Source organism: Carassius auratus, chromosome 40 (genome assembly GCF_003368295.1).
Source record: "Carassius auratus strain Wakin chromosome 40, ASM336829v1, whole genome shotgun sequence".
Lineage (NCBI taxonomy): Eukaryota > Metazoa > Chordata > Actinopteri > Cypriniformes > Cyprinidae > Carassius > Carassius auratus.
This window is the reverse complement of record NC_039282.1, coordinates 3408380-3432876: the sequence shown is the minus strand read 5'-3', so window position 1 is coordinate 3432876 and position 24497 is coordinate 3408380. Positions and strand designations below refer to the sequence as shown.

Here is a 24497-nt window from a genome sequence, read left to right as displayed (position 1 = left end):
CTTCTTGTGATTGCAAAGCTGAATTATCACTGTCAAATGATCCTTCACAAATTATTCTAATGTGCAGATTTGGTGCTCAATAAACATTTCTTACTATAGGTACAACCAATATTTTTGTGGAGCAATGATACAATCCTCTTTAAAAAAGAAGCATTTATTTTAAAAGAAAAAAAAACATTTGTAACATTACAACTGTCACTTTAATGTGTTTCTTGTCGAATAAAATTATTCACTTCCAACTAAACCTTACTGACCCCAACCTTTTGAATGGTAGTGTACATTAAACAGACAGATATTCAACAAATTAAAAAGGTTAGCTATAAATTTCCTTACCAAAAAAGACCTTTGGATCATGCTTAAAGCACAACACACTCATATCAACCGTCTCACAAAATGTATCATTTTAATACATTATCTTTAAAGGCACAACTGCAAAAATTATTATTTATTTATTTTTGACCATAAATATAAGATTAGCTTATGAAATCAAATGACATATGGTGGGCTTTCCCGGAGCTCTGTACTTCCATGAGGACTCAAAACAATAGTTACGAATCCATTCCCAGCAGACTTGAGCAATTCAGGTCAGTCTTCAAGTGTACAAGTCCTGACCTCTGCGATATTTCATCTAACAGAGCTCTGCAGGGACAAGAAACAGGAGATATGATCTTGGATAAGAATCTCTGTTTACGACTATATAAGACTGCAGCTATATGTACAATAGTTTGGCGCCTTGTTCCCATCTGAGAGGATTTCTTTAATATTTATACTACTCTGCAGCAGAGGAACATAAACAGACACTGATTAGTGTATCAAGCTGTAATTAGTGTTAAGGGGCTTATGGGTTATTAAAGTGAGGATTTGAGGCATTTTACTAATGCTCAACCACCCACCCCCCATATAACGCCACCCACGCAGTCAAGCAGCACTCGTCTGGACTCTATTTGATGCAACCTTCTGAGTGCAGCGATTGCACAGAGATCTTCTAGAGGAGCTTGAGTCACTGCAGGACATTGCTCAGTAATAAGGATGTGGTTTGTAGAAGATGCCACGTTTCAGTAACCCGTACTCTCCAGGCAGACAGTATTCTCCATGGAACATCCCTGTGACATCATTTCTGCGACAGAAAATGGTGAAACGGTTCGGTCTGTAAAGCCCTTGGAAGCTTGGCTTTAATGAAAGGACAGTAATTCAAGGTTATATGCTGGGAAATGTTCTCTTTTAAGTAGATGCAAGCAGCTTATTAAGAACCACATTCAACATGACCAAGTGACATAGTAGCGTAATATTTTGACTTAGTGATTTGTTAAATTTACCAAGTAATATTTTGAATAAGCTTTTATTTTTGTATTTTCAGTTTTCTTACATTTTTTGTGGTTTTAGTAATTTTGTTATGTACGGTTTTGATTTGTATTATTATTTTTTAGTTTTATTTTCCTTTAATATATTGTTATTGTATACTGTATTTATTTCACATTTATTTAGTAATTTTAGCACATTTCATTTCAGTTAACTAAAACAATATTTTTAATTTCCATTGAATAGTTTTTTCCCAGCTTTACTTAAATTGACTAAATTTTTAATAGTTGTTTTGGGTTTAGTTAACAATAACAACACAGATAGCAGCAAATCTTAAACATCCTATATAGACGGATGCTACAACATAGTTGTGGGTCTGCTCAAACTAAAATTAAATTGAACCGATTCAAATGTCGTTGTTACTCGTTGGATTGATAGTATTTACCTTAAAGGGTTATATCATACAAAAATATAAAAGATCAAAAAAAAAAAACTCAAATTTACTGGAGATGCACAACTATCATATTTAGAAGAACTAGAATATAGCACACAACTCTTGTCTTTTTTGGAGCTTTAAAGTTACTGCATGCTTTTGTGAAAGACATTCTCAGAAACACTCTTTTTGTGTTTGACGGATGAACTAAATTCATATGGTACAAGACAGAATTATCATTTTTGAGGGAACTTTCCTTTTACACCTAACAATTATCTCTATACCGCCCCTTCAGAAATAACACTTTCCTTTTGAACATCAGTCATCACTTCCTTATGAACATAAGTTTCTAGCTGGCTTTCAATCCCAATAGCAGATGTTGCTCATATTATGCTATTAAAGCCACAAGCAAACCCTCCCATGAACTACTGGAGGCAGAAGAGGCAAACTTGGCAATCGAACAGGCGGTCCTTACACATGCCCTCCCTTCTATAAGCAAACAAGCTGCACATCCACCCCTTCCAGAGACGAACCTTCGCTCCATCAGCAGCTAGTGATGCATACAGAAACAGAACAGCACGGCTGAATGAAAGGCATCCAAGGCATAGAGGCAGAAGCAGCATTCAGGGCCAAAAGCGCCTGGTCTGAGGAGCGTTTTAAAGCTACTGGAGGAATGAACAGGTGGTGAAGGACAGGCTCACCTGTGCTGGGTGGAGGAGCCGAGGGGTTAATGAGAGGCCTGCTGTTGCCCCGCCTTTAGTTATGATTCTGCCGACTGATGTTTACAAGATAACAATAGATGGCTCAAAATACACTTGTAGAACTTGAAATTCAGAAATGCTTTTAGAGAGACAGACGGATATAAATAAACAGATCTAGATTGACCTAGACAGACAGATTTAGAAATATGAAAGACCTAGAAAGTTGGCTCAAAACACTCAACATCTTTAATGATTCTGTCGTAAAGTCATTAATTTAATAGATTTGTTCAAACAGCTGATTCATTCGGAAATGAGGCAGTGAACGGGTATGAATGGGTTACTGAATCACTGACTCGTTCAATAACATGGATTAATTTAGTAAAACACAGCTGTGTTGCTCGGACACACAACAGTGCAAAATTAAGCAAAACCGCCAATACCGTGCCTAAAGTGTAACTCACTTAATTTTAACTTCTTATTTATTGAACTACTAAAATCAGTGTCACATTGCAATCGTGTTGATATACAGGGAAACATCTTGGTTGAGTAATGTTGCTAACCTAAATCATACATCATAAATATAATTTTTGTCTATCGATGTATCTATAACTTTCTGTGAATTACTTTGAGTGCTGTTGTGCTCATTTGTTTTGATTATTACACGATTCTCTGTCACTCAGACAGGCTACGAGAGCCTCATCTGGCTGACATAAAAATAGTATCAATCACCGTTTACACTGAATGCAATAAAATCACAATCATTTCCGCGCAAACATTTTTGGTGGCTAAATTTCAGTGCTTTCTTGGATATTTTTTGTTATTGACATTTTAATCAGGCTTCTTGTCTGGTCGGGCAAGACAATTCTCTTTCATTAGTCCCTTTAAAAAATAAATAAAATCAACTTATGCCAGGTGAGTTAATCGAGCCCTGTGGTTCCCCCATGTTGAACTTTAATTTTGATTTTACTTAAGATACAGATTAGTCAGACATTATTTTCTATCTAAAGGAAGGCAGACAGATCTACACAGATAAATATACATGCTTTCTAAAATAAAATTAGAAAAATCATCTGCCTATAAGAAAATAAATGTCAAGTTTATGTATTTTACAAAGCAGTGAGGATCTCTTTAAATGAACTAGGCAAATATAATAAAACATTTTAATCAACAATGACTAACTGTATAACTTCCACTTCAGCATATCTGCTTGTGAACTACATACACTGAACACAAGCATGCATCGACATCCGGCTTAATGGTTAACCTGCCCCAACAATGCTAAACAAGGAAATGGGACATGCTACGCTTTTCCACAGCAGTAACTTCACAGGCGGTATGAAGCGTCTCTAATTGCCTGGACACATCAATCCAGAACGTCCTCAAAAGATGCCACCTCTCGTGCTCATACAAGCAACTTAAGCTGATAAACCCTTTCATTTCTTCCAGCCTCGGGATCAATTCCCCCTCAGTTTCAAAGGCTGCAGAGAAAATGATTAATCAAAACAGCGTTAACGGCCATCCACAAAGTCACACAGACTCCCCACTGTTCGCTCTCAGCAGGACGCGACCGCCGACTATTGCGGCAGCTCTCATGGAAAAAGCCTGTAAATCCTTTGCTTCATTTACAACAGAAACTATTACGCAAAATTCATGCAAAATTATTTCTGGAATACCAGATGAATCCATTTTCCAGTTTACCACAAACCAGAAATGCTGAATAAATGATTGCATGGTAATGCCAGAAAAAGTTATATTTTATTCAGAATTCATTTTAGCAAGCAGCATGTTTATGTTAATACTCGACTGGGCTAAATATGATAACTTTGTGATTCATAGCAAAATGTTAATACAGCCATATTCATACATTTTCTACATCATTTAGAACTGTAATATAATAAATAAAATATGGTTTTAAATAAAAATGTTTTATTATTATTATCTGATTATTAGTGGCACATGAATCTTAAGTGCTTTAGGCATACAATTATGTGTTTGGAAACAATCATTTCTCAGTGTTACTTCATGATCCTCAGTAGAACAACAGCTGGAGGGAGACAATTCATCTCCTGCAGCCCATTATTTCAAGCTTGTGAAACACATTTGGTAGTGAAAGTTTTCAAGCCCTGTTTACACACACAGTAAGTTTATTCAGCATAACTTAAGAAAAAATCTAAAATCAAATTACAAATGGGCTTTTAGAATAGTTCAAAATATACAGAAATTTATAAAAGATGTATTTGTTTCTTCATCAGAACAGATTTGGAGAAACTGAGCATTTCATCACTTGTTCACCAGTGGATCCTCTGCAGTGAATGGGTGCCGTCACAATGAACAGAATGATAAAAACATCACAGTGATCAAACAAAGAGTCCAGTCCATTAATAACATCACGTGAGGTGAAAAGCTATGCATTTGTAATAAACAAAATGTTCAAACTGTTGCTGCCCGAATATATGTCAGTGGATTGTAATGTGAGAGGGTATTGACATTTTTTACTAGAGGAAGTGTTTTTTTATGGACAAACTTTTAAAGTTAAAACATCCTGATGGATTTGTTTCTTATAAACACACAGCTCTTCACTTCACAAGATGTTAATTGATGGACTGGAGTCATGTCGCTTACTTGTGGATTATTGTGATGTTTTTATCAGCTGTTTGGGCTCTAATTCTGATGGCACCCATTTACTGCAGAGGTTGGTGAACTAGTGGGTGAACTATTCCTTTTAATGCCTTGAGTCTGACAAATATGATATTTCATTTTGAAGACTGCTTCGATCATTGACGTTCATTTCCATAAAATGACAAATTCTCTCAACTTTTTGAAGACTCAGCAAATGTCGATGGAGATCAACAACTGTCATTGAAAATGAACAACTTTCTGTTATTCATTGTGAACGCCTCTTCGGCTCACCCGGAATACCCTTAAACAACCTTCTACTAAAACGCTCTCTGTTCCTAACTTTTCATTTTAGCACACACTTACGGCCCTGCATTCTGGAAATTCTCCGTCGTTTCCCACAATTCAATCACAAGACACCAATTGTCAAGTACTGAAAGCTCACAGTTCCAAACCACACTGCAAGAAAACTCAATTATGAGGCTACTTGCTCGGCTGTGCCAACACACAGTAACGATAGCCCTGCATTCATGTGGAATTCGATAACATCAATCCCAAAGAAACAAGATGCACTACACAAGAGGATTTGCATTGCTTTCTTTTGCTTCAAAAATAAAGAGGATTTTCCCAAAGAGAGCTCAGGACAGTGGATTTTTGAGTGCGTACTGGGCGCACAAGCCACAAGGATTGTATGACATCCTTTGTCGAAACACCAGACACATAATAAGGTCAATAAAAAGCAGATGGAATTTTATTTGACACGATACAGCAAAAGCAGCCAGCGGGAAATACTTCCAGGTTCCAGCGGCTGCAAGCACTTTCTGCACAAATGTCAAAAACACATTTGCAGATGATATACTAATAAAAAGGGGAAAAAAAGCAATGACAGAGTGTGGAAACATGCTTTAATCTTTTCGTTTATTGGAAAGTTTTGTACTCGGACACTGAAACATTATAAAACGGAGATAATTTCAGGGTTAGTGGCACGATGTCCCGTTTCCCCCATGCTTCACATCTGTTAAAGCTAATGTACATGCTGTAGGGCAGCACTCCGGTCCTGTTATTATCCACACCTGCACCTTTAATCAATCAACAGCTTTCGGTCTGCACATAAAGCCCCTCCAACCATTAAAGCTGAAACAGGAGAAGCGTGCAGGACTAGCAATAACCCCTAGCAAATAAAACCCACACAAACAGACTTATAGCCTTCGGAAGCTAGCACTCAATATCTTCAGTTTATTGGCTGAGTTTCAACAGCACATGAATGCAAGGAACATTTGGTATTATGATAAAGAGGCATGACAAAGACAACTTACTCTGATTCCGTTAGATATAGTCACACTATTACAAAAATTTACTTTACCATGAGTGTGCCCATCAGCCTCATTGAAGAATGAAGAATTTTTCAACTCAAATATAGGCTCTAACCCAACTCACCATATTGGCTACAGTAAATGTGAAATTTAACAGACACATTTTCCCAGAAACTAGAGGTGCTCCGATCACGATCGGCCGATCGTTAATGCGCATCTCGTCAGTAAAGCCGGTTTTCTAATCAGCGGTTAATTCCATCAGGTGCGTGATTTCACATAGAGCAGCTGTTACTACACAGAGCCGTTGTTAACTGAGAAGATGCGCCAAAAAACGCTGAAAATGAAGTGGATTTGCGCATCTTCTCTATTAACAACGGCTCTGTGTAGTAACAACTGCTCTATGTGAAATCACGCACCTGATGGAATTAACCGCTGATTAGAAAACCGGCTTTACTGACGAGATGCGCATAACGATCGGCCGATCGTGATCGGAGCACCCCTAGCAGAAACACATATAATAGATAAATAACTCTGCCTCACTAATTAAGCAATTTTTGTACAGCTAGTTAATAATTCCTGATAGGTTTGATTACTGTACTGTCTTTGCATTCACACTGTCTCTTTTGATAAAGTGGATAGAATCTGGATTATGACCCTTTTGAAGACCATTGCAAACAAGCAATATATATATATATATTAGGGGTGTAACGATACGCGTATTCGTATTGAACCGTTCGGTACGACGCTTTCGGTTCGGTACGCGGTACGCATTATGTATACCGAACGGTTCGTTGGAGTAATTAATTATATTTGAAAAAAAAAAAAAAAAGAGAGAGAGAGAGAGAAATATAATGATATGCGTTCAACAAGGTAGCCCAATAACCCAAACAACGTAACAGGCAACGCCCCTGACACTCCCGAAGAAGAAAAAAACACCATCTTATATGTTTATGTTAGGCTACTCAGCAGGCGCTCGCTCACTCAGTACGCGCTGAAGGCTCGTTGCAAAATAGCCAATGCGTTTAACAGACTAGAAATGAGAAGATCCTCCAATAACCAACAGGTCTGGTGTTTGGGTGCACTTTGGATTCCCTTTAAGCTATAATGGTGATGGCAAGAGAGTGGTGGATAAAAAAACAACGGTATGTCGCATCTGCAACATGACAGGGTACACCAGCGGGAATAAAAAAAAAAAAAAAAAAAAACACCAGCGGGAATATCTGGGATATATGCGTCAGTACTATCTGGGAAAAGACGAAAAAAAGGAGAAACATGCACGCAGCAAACTATCCCTGCAGCATTTAGAAACTATAGCTTACAGGGAATCCAACCCAAACACCAGACCTGTTGGTTATTTTAGGATCTTATATTTCTGGTCTGTTAAATGCATTCGACATTTTGCAACGAGCCTTCAGCGCGTGCTGAGTGAGCGAGCGCCTTAGGGGCCGTTCACATATCGTGCCTAAAAACGCATGGAAAACGCTAAGCGCGCCTTTCTCCTCCTTTCCAAAGCGCTTGGGCAGAAGCGCTCATGAGGCGTCTGTCTTTGCTAAGCAACAATGACGTGCTCTCTCCATGAGATGCGGAAATTTCAGCGAAGGATAAATGGATTTGCAGCTCTAAAAATCGCTTGCAGTAGCTCTGCTACTAAATTTATTTCAAAATTGCAATCCATATACAACTATGATCAGCTGATCCTTCATCTTGGCTGAGCTCTCAACGTTGTTACGGGAAAGGATGAAGCTGATTGGTTAGTTCTTGTCACATGACCCGCGGTGCGCTTGCGGCATTCTGAAAAGTTGAGATGTTTTTACATTTTGCTGTATCTAAAACGTATCGAACCGAACCGAACCGAACCGAACCGTGACATCAGTGTATCGTATCGAACCGAACCGTGAATTTTGTGAACCGTTACACCCCTAATATATATGTATATACACACACAGACACATACATACACACACACACACACACACACACTTCAAACCAGAAAAATAGGTTGAAAAACGTTTTTAAGTTTTAATATTTTATTTTTTATTTTAAAGAAATAAATTTACTTTTAATTAGCAAGTATGCATTCAGTGAAAAAAGTGACAAAAAAAAATGAAGAATTTTCTATTTCATTATCCAGTATTGTTCTTCTGAACTGTTTCATTCAAGAATCCCCCCCAAAAAAATCAGTTTCTACTGCCAGATAGAATGACAGACAGATAGAACGACAGACAGACAAACAGATAGATAGACAGACAGATAGACATACAGACAGACAGACAGAGCGATGGACAGACAGACAGATAGAATGACAGACAGACAGACAGATAGATAGAACGACGGACAGACAGACACACAGACAGAGACAGATAGAATGACAGACAGACAGACAGACAGAAAGACAGACAAACAGATAGATAGACAGACAGACAGACAGATAAAATGATAGACAGACAGACACACAGACAGAGAGACAGATAGAATGACAGACAGATAGAACGACGGACAGACAGACACACAGACAAAGACAGATAGAATGACAGACAGATAGAACGACGGACAGACAGACACACAGACAAAGACAGATAGAATGACAGACAGACAGACAGACAGACAAAAAGATAGATAGATAGTTAGACAGACAGACAGATAAAATTATGGACAGACAGACACACAGACAGAGAGACAGATAGAATGACAGACAGATAGAACGACGGACAGACAGACACACAGACAGACAGACAGATAGATAGATCAAAAAATAAATAAACCACTGACAGCCATGAACGCCCAAGAAGATTGGGACGTACAGTCAAATAAGCTTCTAAATATAATATTTTACTTCAACAAAAGCACAACATGGTTTCTAAAAACCATTGGTTCGAATTCCTTTTTGTCAAATGAATATGAGAAACATGTTGCCTACAAAAGTACCTGCCACTGTGACTAAATTGCATTTAGCTGGAGTTAATTTCCACGCTGTACACGGCTTAGCAGCTTCCCTCCAAATCTAACATCTGCCTAAGTCAACAGGAGCAAAGCCCAGCAAAGCTGGTGGAGACCGACTGACACAGAGGATTCACTTCAGGTCAGAGCGGGTCTCGTCCCTCAGAGGTGAAGGGACAAGCAGAACCATCCGGATCGAGGGGTCACTCTAATGACTTCAAAAGCACTTATCGGCTATAATCCACTTGAGATGAAGCGATTAGAAAGATTTGGCGAGGCCCCAAATCTTCCCACTTACCGCAGACGAAACACGCTCCCGGTTCATTCCCCAGGCTATGTGCCAGAGTTCGTGCACTAGGGTTATATAACGTTTCATCAACCCCCATGACTCATTCACTTTGGTTCTTGTTAATCACAAATGTACTCCAGTTTTTATAGCTTTGGGCATCTCTGACAAGAAAAAGGCCAACTAGATTAATACTCTGAGGAAATTTAGCAGAGGGTAAACTATAATAAAACCCTTAATTACATATTTCCACTGTGGGGTCGTTTGATCTCAAGGCCAGAAAATGAAGATCCTCAACCAAGGCGTCAAGACCCTTAATTAAAACGTCAGTGGTTTTGGAGTTCTAAGATATTCACTCTCTTTTGCCTCAACTTCCATTTCCTCCAGCAGAATGATGGCTGGAAACAGGCAATACTTGAAAAAAAAATAAAATAATAATAATAATAATAATATTTTTTGTATATTAAAACAGTACAAGAAAGCTCTTCACATCTCAAAATTGACTGGGCTGCACAGAGTTGTATTTAAATGTGTTTAACTAAATAAATGAATAAACAACATGGTAAATATGTTTAACAGAATAATTAAACAAATACATAAAACCTTGTTTAAGAAAAATAAATACATTAAAATTAATAGCTTAAATATTTAACAAAATATATAAAAAAAAATCTATGTTTATTGTTAAGTAAAAAAAAATGCAAAACTTGAAATTAACTTAAACTTTTGCATTTATTAATGAAAAATAAAAAATTGTTTACATATTAACGTATTTATTTTGTTGAACATTAAACTTAGATATGATCACTTTAATAAAAAAAGTTATTGTTTACTTTCAATATGATGAAGAAAATAATTGTGAAACATACTATTCATTTAAATGTTTAAATTAAAAATTAAGTTGTTTACTAAAAATATTAACTTGTTATTATTTTGTTAAACATTAAACAGATATGTTTAAACAAATAAATAAAAGTTAATGTCTACTTAAATGTAACAAAACAATAATGTAAAAGTTAATTAACTTAGATTTTTAAACAAATAAAAAATAAATAAGTTATGTTTACTTAAAATATAAGCTCACGTATTTATTTTATTAAAGCTATTTAACTTAAGTTCAAATACATAAATAGAAGTTAATGCTTACATAAATATATTTAACAAAATACATAAATATTTATAATTAAACAAAAATGTTGAAAATGTTTAGCTGTCTTTATACTTCAGCGTGGTGGGAACAGAATATTACGGGGTCCCAAAAGTTCCCTGGTGTCTGGTATGGACTCATTTTGGTACGATAATGGTATGGACAAAAATTTCAACCTCAGCTTCACAATATTATCTTCATTTTTGGTGTTTCACTGAAGAAATATGACAAATAGCAAAGTGAAACCAAGAAGAATGTAATTCTAGTAAATGTTAGCAACAAGTTGAGTCCGATTCCACAGCAACACTGTGATAGGATTTCTCACTTTGTGGTGAGAGAAAAAGAAAAAAAAAGAACGAACCCAGTTCATTTCTCCACGTACACTCAAGTCAACAGCAGATTCACAGCAGGGTCGGGGCCAGTTTGTGAGGGTGCCAGACTGCAAGGAAAGACAGTCGACATGTTTGTGCTGCCCTTCAACACTAAACCATCAGGCAAGCAGCCACCACACACCATCACTGAATCACTGACACAGACTCAATGAGATAACGGCACATTGTGGGAACACAGCCATAGACGGATGTCCAAGCACTGCAGGATGATTCCACATTAAAGCGGTCCTCAAACATGCTGGGATGGGTACAGTCAATGTCTCTGGTTCAGCTGCATCTGATACTTATTTCATCCACATAAGAGTCATTTGTGCATCTTTTCAACAATCTTCTCCCATGACAGCATGCTCACTTCTGAGGAACAGAGAAATGAAAGTCTCAAGCATCCATCAAAAAAAAAAAAAAAAAAAGGAAGGGAATAAGAATCAATCACCGCTAAAGTTTCCAGGCACTCTGGAGTTATTACATGACACAATGAAAGATGAGAGAGGAGTGTTAAATAACACGCAGTGTCTACCAAATTAAACTTTTTTTGGCAACATGAGCACAGTGTGACTCCATAGCTCTATTGTACTGAAGCTCAGAAGTTAACTATAATAAATGTATTTCCCTTAAGTTTTTCTCACAAGCTGCTCAGACTTGAAACATGTTTTGCAAATACACAAAGAATGAAGCTGCTTTCCAGCATTGCTACAAGAGGCGCCATATAAAGCATTACTAGCATAAATTGTCTTTTTTTATGATTTTCTTGGTAAAGTCGATGACTGGCATGTTAAATGATCAAAAGTGAGAATAAAAATACTTCTAATGCTACAAAAAAAAAGATTTTTTCAAATAGATATTTCAAATAAATGCTGTTCTTTTGAACTTTCTATTCAAAGATCGATGGTTTTGCACAAAAACAATATATAAGAAATAACAAATTCTATTAAAACAAATTTTTTTTTGGGATAATGTGACTGGAATAATGATGCTGAAAACTCTGATTTGAATAAATTGCATTTTAAAACCTATTCAAACAGAAAGAAAAAAAAAATTCAGTTGTAATAATATTTCACAATATTAAACTTTTTATTGTATGGGTGTGACTGCAGACTCTAAGGGTGTACTCACACTAGCCAGTTTGAACCGTGCCCGGGTGCGTTTGACCACCAAAGCGCGGTTCGTTTGACTAGTGTGAGTGCTCCGAATCGTGCCCGGGCGCGGCTCGATTGGCCGGCCCTGGCCCACTTGGAAGAGGTGGGCCAGGGCACGGTTCAGTTGGACTCGGGCGCGGTTCGCATGCAGTGCGTGCGTCACGGTTTTGCGACGCTCCAAAACCAACATGGCAGGGAAAGGGTCGCTTTGGTCTACAGCAGAAGGGGAAAAATGCATAAAAACTAAAAACTGCAAAGTCCTTGCTGCACTTCAGCTGGTATCTTGCAAACATCCTCATACGAGCAGCGCGATTACGTGAACATTTTCGCGCCACTGAGGCGACACATCTGTTTAACAACAGGCTGTGGACCAAACAACACAAAATTATCCACAAAGAAAACAGAGCGATGTACTCCATTGCGTTCAGAGAGCGCCACTCTTCCTGTTTATCCCGAAACCATCGCACCATAATGACGTAAGCGTGCTCCGGCACGAATGCTGAAACGCTATATGTGAGTGCAGGCCAGAGGGGGAGTGGGGAGGGGGGACAATCGTACTCGGGCCCGGTTCATGGCAACCGTGCCTAGTGTGAGTACACCCTAAATGAACCCGGTAATAAATCTGGCTCAATTAATCGTTACAGATTTTAATCAATGTTGTGTTGAAGATGAAATCTGGACATTTCTGTGAGGTTCATCTCGGTTTCCTGGCAAATTTTGTACCCATGCAACAAGGACTGAAATGCCTGTTTCAGTCAATCTAGACTATCATATGAAACTTGTACTTGGAAGACAAACTCGTCCAAGGTCACATCCCGACAGCTATTGTTTTATTTTCCCTCTACAGACTGCTGGGAACAGGATGGTCTCACATTGCCTGTGATTAAGCCCTTTTCCCTGGCTGTCCTGTCCCTGCCTGTTTTCTAGTCTCAATAGGTAACTAAAAACCTATGAAACCAGTCCTCCACTAAGATTCACCACGTCCACACTCCCATTGTTACCATTCACAACATTACACTACCTCCTTAGAGAAAGACACAATGGAGACTGAAAAGAGGTGTAAATCTTGTCTGTTGTGGCAAGCTCTGCAGAGTCTCGCTAGCAACTAAACACACACATATGTAGGTTCAACAGGGTCACAGACAGACATTCACACTTCTCTGTGTGTAACAGCAAAGACAACAAAATACCCAAGACATGGCACTATGGGGAAAAATGCAATGCTCAATATGCCCACTCAGTCTCAGGAATCCCCGCCTTGATGAAAGAGCTAATAGGTAAAGTCAGCGCATCACTGCAGCTACCCTTAGAAACGTCCCGGTTGTTACAGAAACAGTCACCATTCTGAGACGTGCTCTTAAGACTGAACATGCGCACTGGCTGATCCAGCCTGAAAAATAAGCTTTTAATAACTCTATTTGAGCAAAAGTAACAACATTTATGACAGTTGTTGTCAAATTTCTTTGGTGATTTCAAAAATGAAATTGCTTTCCCATTCAAAGAGATAGGAGTTGCACTTGCATGCCGAGAGGCGTTTCAAAGATGGCCGTTGAGTGGCATGACTTGTCTTAAAAGGACTTAGGTAACTGCCACTGTAACTCGAGGCTACGTTAACATGACATTTACATTACCATTGCTGCGATTTAACGTAAATTTAAAAAAGTTAAGCCTAGTTTAAGAGTAAAGTATTTTAAGTATTGATTTTTTTATTATTTATTTTGTATTAATACATAACCTCACTGTATTAGGCCCCGTTCACACGGAGATGGAGCTTATCCCAATCCGATCTTTTTTTTCCTCGTCTCAAGAGATATCCGCGTCAACACGAAACCGCATAATGATGTAGTATACATGCCAGACCAGTAAGTGGCGCTGTAATTCTGCCACAGAGATACACTAAAAACAGAGAAGAAGACTTGGACTATGCTCATAAACCTTGTGCGTGGTACACAAACGAACATGGAACAATACATTTATTAATCAGTGTTAATGTTAGTTAATAAAAAGACAATCGTTCAGTGTTTGTTCAAGTTTTTGTTGCTGTTACGTGACGGTTACGTTTGTTGGTGTCTGACTAGGGGGGAGACGTGGTCTGATGACGTCATCATTTCAGAAAATATACAGATTAGCTGTCCAGACGAAACCGCAAAGACAGCGTTTTCAAATGTATCCACTCTGGGACCTGGTTTCAAAAATTAGTGGTTTCACCTTACGAAAACGCCAGATCCGTATTCACAGAAACGCGTCTCCGTGTGGACGGGGCCTTAATTTATAATGTAACATTATAAGCGTGACATTTGTGTCAATAATCTTCAAGCACAGGTGACTGTGGTGACAGGAGCGTGGTGGGAAGGGGGCCCCCAAATCAAATTCTGCTTAGGACCCTCAAGAGGCTCGGGCCGGCACTGTTACCTAGGATGCTTTGGGGTTTGAAAAGAAAAACCATCTCAATTAACCCGAGCTCAGGGTTTCCCACCAAGCAGCATTATCAGCACACAGCGTCACTCAGCAGAGAGAAAATCTGTGTTCGTCACACTGAACCAAATGTACCGTTCACTGATAGAGAAGCCGGTATTAACACCTGCAGATAAGGCTGTCTTTTTCTAGCCGCCAGTCCTGAAATCAAAGCCGCTCAGAGGGGAACAGCTCTAGGATACGTGATGAACGGGGAACGCCAGGTTTTTCATCAGATCACTGATATGTGATGACAGCAGCCCTTAGCAATCTCAAAAGCTCCGAGCAGCTGTCTCTGAATCTGCAGAGACGGTGGCACAGCCAAGCTCCAGAAGGCCTCCTCCTCTTTCAGTCCGATGCGAGACCGCTGGCTCTCCGTTTACTTTACAATGCTGGCAGATCTGATCTAGGCTTTGGCAGTAACTAGGCCGAACTTTTAACTGATTTACGAGCAGCTTTCCCCACTCCGTCTGATGAGAGTTTCCTTGTAAGGCAGTGCCAGCACAGACTTCCCTTGATATCCTGCAGACGCCAACCACCAAACCCAACTCCTCTGACCCTTATATAAGAAACATGACTGGAAAAAAAAACTAAATAAATATGCTACGGCTCACCGGCTGCAGACATTAATGATTAAGTCCAGTCAGAGGTGAAAACAGAAGTCATTAAGGGTAACCATATCCACTTAGAAATATGGTTCATTTTCAAAAGAAGAAAATTGTCAAATTTGTTTTTCTATTAAAGGACCAGTTCATCTAAAAGTTTATTTCTTACCTCATGTCATTTGTTGATGGTAACTTTCTTTCTTTCTAAAAAAAGCAGGCATTTACAAGAATGTTTAAGCTGGACACCTGCATTCTCGAGTTTACACTTTAAAAAGTTGAAATGCATATGGATTACAATCATGCTACATGATTACATGCTATAAAGCGTAACTAAATATACTATAAATATGCTGCGGGTTATCGTATCTCTCACCAGTCTGCATGTTGTATATGTTACCAGGTCAACTCTGAATCCACAGCTTGTAAAAGAGTCGTAACATGTTCAGAAGCTTTGTTTTGGTGTGGAGGGCTTATCTCTGCATGACTGGGTAAGCAAATCTCTGGCTGATGGGAAGCAGGACAGGAGAAGTGAAGAGAAAGAGGACGACACAGTCCAGGGGATAGAGCAGATTGAAAAAAGGCAACTGAAAAGATCAGGAAATATACTTGGAATTGCATACTACCTACAATTTCTGCAGTAAATAGCATGCATACAGTGCAAATTGATGACCAAGAAAAGTAATTCACTTATTGTTCAAAAAAAAATAAATGAATGGTATGCAGAATACAGTGTACATTGCACACTACTGAGTGAGTAGTAAGCTAGTATTTCATTCCAAGCACAGGCATGGTCCGAGTCTTCCTGACTGCCGAGTCCTGCAGCGATACACAGAGCTGCCTCTCTTCTGCCCCAGGAGAGAGAGGGAAATGAGCCTCTTAATACCCCGCCGTACCACAACCTCAACTCTGCTCTGCAGCAGGCCAACAGCACACAGCTATTAAAGCCTTCAAAGAGCACAGACACAAAAGAGCCACTATATTCACTCTCCCATGAAGAGAGGAAGGACGATTCATCCTCATGCTGGGGCTGCAAACAGGAACGTGACATTGGCCGGTCAAAGCCTTTACGGCTCAGACTCTCCGCAGGATGCAAGATGTTATTCCTTCAAAACAAACACTCTTATCTGGATCAGCCCGAGCCATTTACATCTCCCCTTCAGAGCGAGCCAAATAAGCCTCAAGTCAAAGATCTGTAAACCACGTAACAGCAAGCTACGATGAGTTCGGATTATTTATGGCTTAATACTGTGTTACAGCTTAGACTGTGTTGCTAATGGCAAAAGCAGTTTGGCATGCAATGTAAAAGTGTTCCTAATGAGCAGAAATAAGTCACTGAATATGCTGTAATATTTATGCAAGCATATGGGGGACAAAATTTTATGAATACATTCATAAATACACTAATTATTTGAAATAATATAGAAAAAGAGAGAGTATTATTACCACCATTACAATATACATACTGTAACATATAGGAAATATATAGTGTAGGCTAAAGTGAGTGAGTGTGTGTGTGTGTGTGTGTGTATACTGTAAAGGCTATATCTATAGGCTCTCTCTCTGTGTGTGTGTGTGTGTGTATAGGCTATATCTATAGGCTCTATGTGTCTGTATGTGTGTGTAGGCTTTATCTATAGGCTACATCTATAGACTCCATTTGTGTGTGTTTGTTTATATAGGCTATATCTTTAGTCTCTGTATATATTTGTGTGTGTGTAGGCTATATCTATAGGCTCTATTTGTGTGAGTGTGTGTTAGTGTGTGTAGGCTATATCTATAGGCTCTATTTGTGTGAGTGTGTGTGTGTGTGTGTGTGTGTGTGTGTGTAGGCTATATGTATAGGCTCTGTGTGTGTGTGTGTATATAGGCTATATCTTTAGGCTCTGTATATATTTGTGTGTGTGTGTGTGTGTGTGTGTGTGTGTGTGTGTGTGTGTGTGTGTGTATATGTAAATTGATATTATTTCTACTATTATCATCTACATCATTATATTATATATACAATACAATAATTATTTTAATACGTATTCATTAATCATTATTATTAGTTTTCCATACAAAGAACAAAAACAACTTTTACAAAATACTGATTCTTTGATCAGATGTTTTTATCCAGACTTACAAATGTAGAAAAACACAAGCTAACAAAGTTTAATCTAACGTAAAAACTAATATGAGAAGAGAGTGTGAAAAAATATTCAAATCAATTAAAGTAATGGCATGAGATCATAATTGTGCCGAAGCAGAGATGTAGACATATACATAAATAACTGGATGTTAAGATTATTTTAACTTCCATGACATGTTCACAACAAGGCATATTTGTAAGCTTAAGATACAAGGCAAAACATTCAATAAAACAGCAAACATGCCAAAACACAAGATTCAAAGCTTATGAAAAAACCCTCCTGCAAAGTTTGCACAACACCATGTCAGCATGTTAACAAATAAAACAATTAAAAGAAACCTAGGCCTTGCTCTTCAACAAATAATGGCATCTAAATAGGAAACTACAAGATGCATTTTCCACTGAACATCTAAACAAATCTCAACACAACACCAAACACGAATCAAAGTTGAATTATCCTTCCTTAAAACACACACACAACACCATTTTTCTCTTCTCACCACACACACCGCATTTCTCAGTGTTTAATGTGTATTATTAAAACACAGCATGCAGTACAATCAGCATCTTGCATGGAGGCAGATTTTATCTTAAATATTCATATGGCTGCCACGGACGCCACTGTAAACTGGTATGAGCCATTAAATGCACATCATTTGCTCGTCGGTGAGACGTGCCAAGGCATGCTGCAGGAGGAGGAGCTCGTGCAGGGGACCAAAATGGATACAAGCACACAGGGGCAAATCTGAGCATGATCCAAATAGTATCATCCATTAAAACAAACACTCAAACCCAAAATAAAATACTGCACTAAAATATCAACCTAAAGATGCAGCAGTAAACATACTGGGGAAAACCCCACAGTAACACACAACATTATTTAAGAGGCAATGTATGCAAAGGCAAGTTTGCGATAAATTAATTAACGTTTCTGGCAGTAATCCAAATTTAATAAAGGTTGTTTCTCATCAGTGGTATACCAGAGCTGAAATATTCACAACCACAGGATCTCATTTGAAAATGCAATAGGATAACTCAATCAAAAGTGCTCTGAGATGCAGTAATAATTTCCAGATTTGTTTTAATAAATGACATAAAACGGGCCTGTTAAAAATCTGCCCAACAAATGTGCTTGCAATAATGAAATGCTTTAGAAACAGGTTCGTTTAGGTCTTAGCAAAAATATTTTAGACTAATAAAAGTAATAAATATTCTAGATATATTATAACAATTTATGTGTTATTGTACAACCTTGCCATTTTCTTTTAACAATTACAAAAATATTTTGTGTATAGAAGCATTTAGCAACTAATCATTTCTATAATTTTCTATAATAACATTTTACAGTCTAATTCTGTATTTAATGATGACTGTAATTTTAGGGTTTTCCTGAACAATGCTTTTTCATTTCGTCTACACTAAATGTGCCTTAAAAACTAACCAGCAACCTGGCCTGCATTTTTGACTGTACAGGCAACTGCAAACAACAAAAATAAAAGCGTTTAGGTTGGCAGTCATTCAGACAATGGTTGTGTAATGGTTTAGGGTTGGTGTGTGTATATTGTGGTTTGTAAAGGATGTGTTTTCACCTTTACAGCACGCAGCAGCATACAGCCTCCAGCGATAATAAAAAGACTCCTGGCCACAACGAATGCTTGATTATTTCCTGGGATTACAGGTAATCCATATATTGTTAAGTGGGAGTCAAATTATAAAGTTCAAGCGTGGCTGCTTTTCTTATAATCTTGTAATGAAAATATGCCAAGCTTTTTTACACTTGTAATGGCAAAGTCTGCTTTATTGTCAGTTCTTCCACGTTACGTACAGCACATACAAGAGGTACAGAATTGACAATAAAGCAGACTTTTTAGAGTTTAGATTTAGATCGAGATTAATAAGGCTGAGGAATAAAAATGCATTAGGTGGACGCTGGAAATGTCTTGCTACCTCTTAAAAAAAATTAACTTTCAGTTTTGAAAGCAAGACTGCGGGTTTATACTACTAAAAAAGCTAGTTTAATTAGTTCCCAACCATTGAGAAAAAAATATAGTAATGAAACTGATTATTTGTCAACTGACAATAAGAGGTCAAAGGGTTTAAAATAGTAAGTTAGATCAGATTCATTTTTATCCTTTACACCTGCACACACACATACTCTTAGTACGTTTGTCGTTTAAAAAATAAAGACAATTATATTACATAATATACATTACCAGTCTTATGTCATCTATTAAATCTAGTGGCTCGTTTTACCTTTTTGTGTCGGTCTTTAAAAGGCAACGCCGGCCATTGCATCTCCTGCAAGAAGTCCTGCCACTCTTTCTGGTCCTGATCCGATGAGACGAAGACGATTTCTAATTTATCCTTGTGCTCCGACGATTTTTTAAACTTGCTGTAAAACTCGCACAGACTCGCGTTGAACTGCTTGCATGGACCGTTTAAACTGCATCCGAAGTAGAGCCCGAGCAGAGACAGCTTGCTGCCCAGCGCGTGAACATCCACCTCGGCTTTCTCCCCGTTCACGAGCCGCTCTCCGAGCAGATTCACCAGAAACTCCGACATCGCTGCTGAGCTCTCGAAACGGACTGGCTTTGGTTTTGTCGGTTTATTCGGGCGATTTTAAGGTAAAGCCAAAGTGCTCGATGGATACCCAGGCCCTGGTGCCCAGTTTGGCAGTCCCGGAGTCGCCGCGCGGGCTCGTCGTGTGTCTCCACCGTCAGCGGTGTTGAGGAATGCGCTCCAGACGGTTATAGAGCGGCCCTCAGCGACAGCGCCGACTCCCGCTGCGAGACTTCCACGACATCTAGTGGCCAGATTGTGCAATTGCACCTCGGGATACTCGGTCCAGGGAGTCAAGCAAATCAAAATCACACCGTTTCTATCTCTTACGGAAGTCTTGTTCTATCTTGTTTTCTCGTGATCTAGACATAGCGAACGTTGTTTTATTTTTACACTGATCGTTTGTTTTGTTTGATCCACTGTTGCTATAGTAACGCACGCGACGACGCGCATCTGATCGAGAGATAAACCGCGCGCTCTTACAGTATGTTGTGGATATTCCAGCAAATTTAGCTTCGCTTATTAATTACGTCTACAATACACACAAATAAAGGCTAATCAATCACTGTTGTTGTTGTTGTTGTTTTTTCAGAGACAGTACACTAAACATTTTGTTTGTGTAATTAACATGCTTGAATGGCCAAAGCAACACCGCAAACACAGGCCTTCAGAAAGATGCAGAGCTATTCTAAATCATATATTTGTAGTTTTTAAGTCATGTAGGATATGCTGTGACTGATGCTGTTTGAAAAGTATGTGTGTCTGTGTGGTTTCCTGTAGAGCATCACTGAATTAAATTTGCCTTAATACTTTACATACTGTATAAATCTCAATATACATTTAATGAATAACAAGATAAAATAAGAAACGTAACTTAGATAACTTTTGTTAAGTCGTGATCACGAGAAAACAAGAAAAAAAATTCCATGGCCTCTTTGGACTTCCGTAATCTCTGCATAAAAAGATAACTTTTTCTCTCTCTCTTTTGTATAGGTGAATATATAAACATTCTCAGAGTGTCCGTGCATGTCATGTTTTTTTAGGTATTCACTTCTTTCATTTCTTTGAGTTTTACCTTATTAATCCCGTCAACGTTTCAATTACAACTAAAAGCAAAAGAAAAACAACAGAAGGATGAAAACTGCACTACTTTAAGCAGAATAATGGTGTACAGGAAACTAAACCCAGATTCTGTACAATAAACACCCATTTACTTAGCAAAAAACTGTACTGTTTGATAATAAGGTAGCTGAAGTTAGGAATAACAACAAAAACGTACAATAGCTTATTAATCATATTTATTGGACAGGACAAACAGTTACACATGCAAAAACTCCTTGAAAAATGTAAATAACACTTGCAGATGTTTTTTTATTCTGAATATTAACAAACAATTCAAATGGCAACAGCCATAATTCCATATCAGTTTTCATTATACATTTTTACTGAATTTGAATTGATTTCATTCTTTTAAAATGAATATCATGTCATCATTTATTCACTCTCCTCTTTTTCCGAACCTGTATGAGTTTCATTCTTCTGCTGAATACAAAAGTATATTTTTATACTATGGAAGTCAATGGCTACCATCAAATGTTTAACAACATTCTTCAAAATATATTCTTTTGTGTTCAGCTCAAAGAAATTCATACAGGTTTGGAACCACTCGACGGTGAGTAAATGATGAAAATTTACATTTTTGGGCTGAACTATCCCTTAAAATTGTAGTCGGTCCCTTTTTTGAAAATCTCTAGATAGTAAACTTGAAATGTCTAGTATACAGAGTTTAATTTGCACGAATGCTTTCCAGACTTATACAGTCACCACAGAATAACTCCAGGCCACAATTTGCTTTGCGGAACATTGTAGAGCAGAAGCACAGATTACAAATGACAAAATGAATAGCAGAAAAATCATTCAAAGGAAATGTTTGATATGCTGTTGTCATACAGCAGTACGTGACAGGACATTAATCCTCCGTGAACAACATTCGAACCAGGTCTGCCTTAAAACACTCCTCTTCAACCAGCTTCTGGGGCTTAAAACAGACAAAACATATTATATGCATTTACATTTATATCTAGACTACACTGTGGATTCATGTTTGTAGAACATTTGCGAGATGCATACAAATTTAAACTGTTAAATCCACTCATCAAAGAACATTTACTGATCTTTACCGTCCCGTAGCGCAGCAGTGTGGGTACTCCAGTCAGCTTCAGATTCTTCTTGAAGTCATTATTTGGGTTCTTCCAGCTGGCAAGAACAACAGTGAAATTAGAGGTCAACACTTAACCAAAATATATATATATATATATATTTTTTTTATTATCTATATCTATATCTATATATATAAATATAGATATATATTTTTATATATCTATATCTATATATCTATATATATATATAAAATTGCTGAAAATGTACTCACCCTCAGGACTTCCAAGATGCCGATGAGTTTGTTTATTCATCGGAACAGATTTGGAGAAATTTAGCATCACTTGAGCACCAATGAATCCTCTGCAGTGAATGGATGCCGTCAGAATGAGAGTCCAAACATTACAATAATCCACACGACTTCAGTCCAACAATTAAAGTCTTACAAAGTGAATAGCTGCGTGTGAAATCCACCGACATATCAGTTTATAACTGTTTTCGCTTGTAAACTGTACTTGATCTGTGCATACTTCTCTCCTGATTCAAAGGAGATGATTTTTTTCAGTGGAGAGGACTCTTACTATAGTCTAAAGCAATGTTGTGAAGTTAAAAAAGATGATTTTGTTTCTTACAAACAAACAGCTCTTCAGTTCACAAGACATGAATTGATGAACTGGATTCATGTGGATTACTTGACGATCACGGTGATGTTTTTATCAGCGGTTTGGACTCTCACTCTGATGGCACCCACTGACTGCACAGGATTCATTGGTGAGCAAGTGATGTAATGGTAAAATTTTTCAATCCTGTTCTGATGAAGAAACAAACTCAAATACATCTTGGATGGCATGATGGTTGGTACATTTTCAAGTAATTTTAATTTCTTAGTGAACTATAAAATGTAATATAGGTCAAAACAATCTTGTATACTGTATGCACTGCAGCAACATACATTAAATATGTCTGTTTATATAGCCAATCTAATTATAAGAATGTTTTTGCACCTACTAAGGTCTATCTCCTACTTGGCAGTAAATGAAGACAGATCCCTCCGGCAGATAAGACAACTCTCCTCTAACCACTGGCTCAGCTGCATGAGCGAAAAATACATAAATAAATAAATAATCAATGTGTCTTTTGTGAAACAGCAGCTGCTGTATTATGGTACTGTACCTTCCACACAGTCCGGACACCAGCTCTTGCCCTGGTCATCTTTATCTCCAGAGAAGTAAGCGAATATATCTTTTCCTTTTCTTTCAGACACAGCTTTACAAAATTCCTCGTAGCCATGAACAGCAACGTTCTCGTATTTAGTCATGGTTTATTTACTATTTAGTGTTTACTAGGAATCAGTTGTTCAATGACTAAGTCCAACTCTAAATCAGCTGACTGTAAACCTTACGATAACAGCGGTGTGTGAAGGGTGAAGAAATGCGCTTGTACTTCTGCTAAAATAAGAGTGGACTATTTTAAAATAAAAGTCTGGATTTTATTTTTTAAACAGTAGTTGCACCACAACTGACCATTTCTAACACATGTATTATTACTGAAGTATTATTTATTATATATTTTTACATATATAATATATTTAATATACAATAAACTAGAATGTGATGGAAAAGATAAGTTCAAATATTGTGTATCTCATGTATTAAATAAATTCAGTGTACACAGACTGAAGTAGTTTAAGTCTTTGGTTCTTTTAATTGTGATGATTTTGGAATATGGTGATATGCCAATCAGCTGATCAACTCAAAACACCTGCAAAGGTTTCCTGAGCCTTCAAAATGGTCTCTCAGTTTGGTTCACTAGGCTACACAATCATGCTAAACTGCTGATCTGACAGTTGTCCAGAAGACAATCATTGACACCCTTCACAAGGAGGTAAGCCACAAACATTCATTGTCAAAGAAGCTGGCTGTTCACAGAGTGCTGTATCCAAGTATGTTAACAGAAAGTTGGGTGGAAGGAAGTGTGGAGGAAAAAGATGCACAACCAACCGAGAGAACCGCAGCCTTATGAGGATTGTCAAGCAAAATCAATTCAAGAATTTGAGTGAACTTCACAAGAAATGGACTGATACTGGGATCAAGGCATCAAGAGCCACCACACACAGACATGTCAAGGAATTTGCTGAACCACAGACAACGTCAGAGGCGTCTTACCTGGGCTAAGGAGAAGAAGTACTGGACTGTTGCCCAGTGATCCAAAGTCCTCTTTTCAGATGAGAGCAAGTTTTGTATTTCATTTGGAAACCCATGTCCTAGAGTCTGGAGGAAGTTAATCATGTTAAGTTTCCACAGTCTGGGATGATTTGGGATGCAATGTCATGCT

General features: G+C 37.9%; 2 protein-coding genes across 2 annotated transcripts in view; both read right to left on the bottom strand.

Moving 5' to 3' along the window:
* LOC113058260 (nucleoredoxin-like) overlaps positions 1–20397 on the bottom strand; it is a 70252-nt gene extending 49855 nt beyond the window's left edge. Inside the window, exon 1 of the mRNA XM_026226016.1 lies at positions 19701–20397. Within this exon, the coding sequence (XP_026081801.1) occupies positions 19701–20009 (309 nt within the window). The 5' untranslated portion in view covers positions 20010–20397. The remainder of the gene's footprint in view (positions 1–19700) is intronic.
* An 887-nt stretch (positions 20398–21284) lies between these two features.
* On the bottom strand, positions 21285–23596 carry LOC113058261 (thioredoxin domain-containing protein 17-like). Its single transcript, XM_026226017.1, has 4 exons — positions 23337–23596; positions 23172–23253; positions 22187–22262; positions 21285–22044 (listed from the first exon to the last, which is right to left on the bottom strand). The coding sequence occupies exons 1-4, from the start codon at positions 23479–23481 to the stop codon at positions 21976–21978; spliced, it is 372 nt and encodes a 123-aa protein (XP_026081802.1). The 5' UTR covers positions 23482–23596; the 3' UTR covers positions 21285–21975.
* Between the last annotated feature and the right edge of the window lie 901 nt (positions 23597–24497).

Excerpts from the sequence above, each read along its gene's own strand:
- LOC113058261 (XM_026226017.1), bottom strand. The coding sequence starts at position 23,481 with ATGACTAAATACGAGAACGTTGCTGTTCATGGCTACGAGGAATTTTGT. Across the intron at positions 23,254-23,336 it reads GTGTCCGGACTGTGTGGAAG|CTGAGCCAGTGGTTAGAGGA; the intron begins GTACAGTACCAT and ends TCGCTCATGCAG. Across the intron at positions 22,263-23,171 it reads CAAGTAGGAGATAGACCTTA|CTGGAAGAACCCAAATAATG; the intron begins GTAGGTGCAAAA and ends TGTTCTTGCCAG.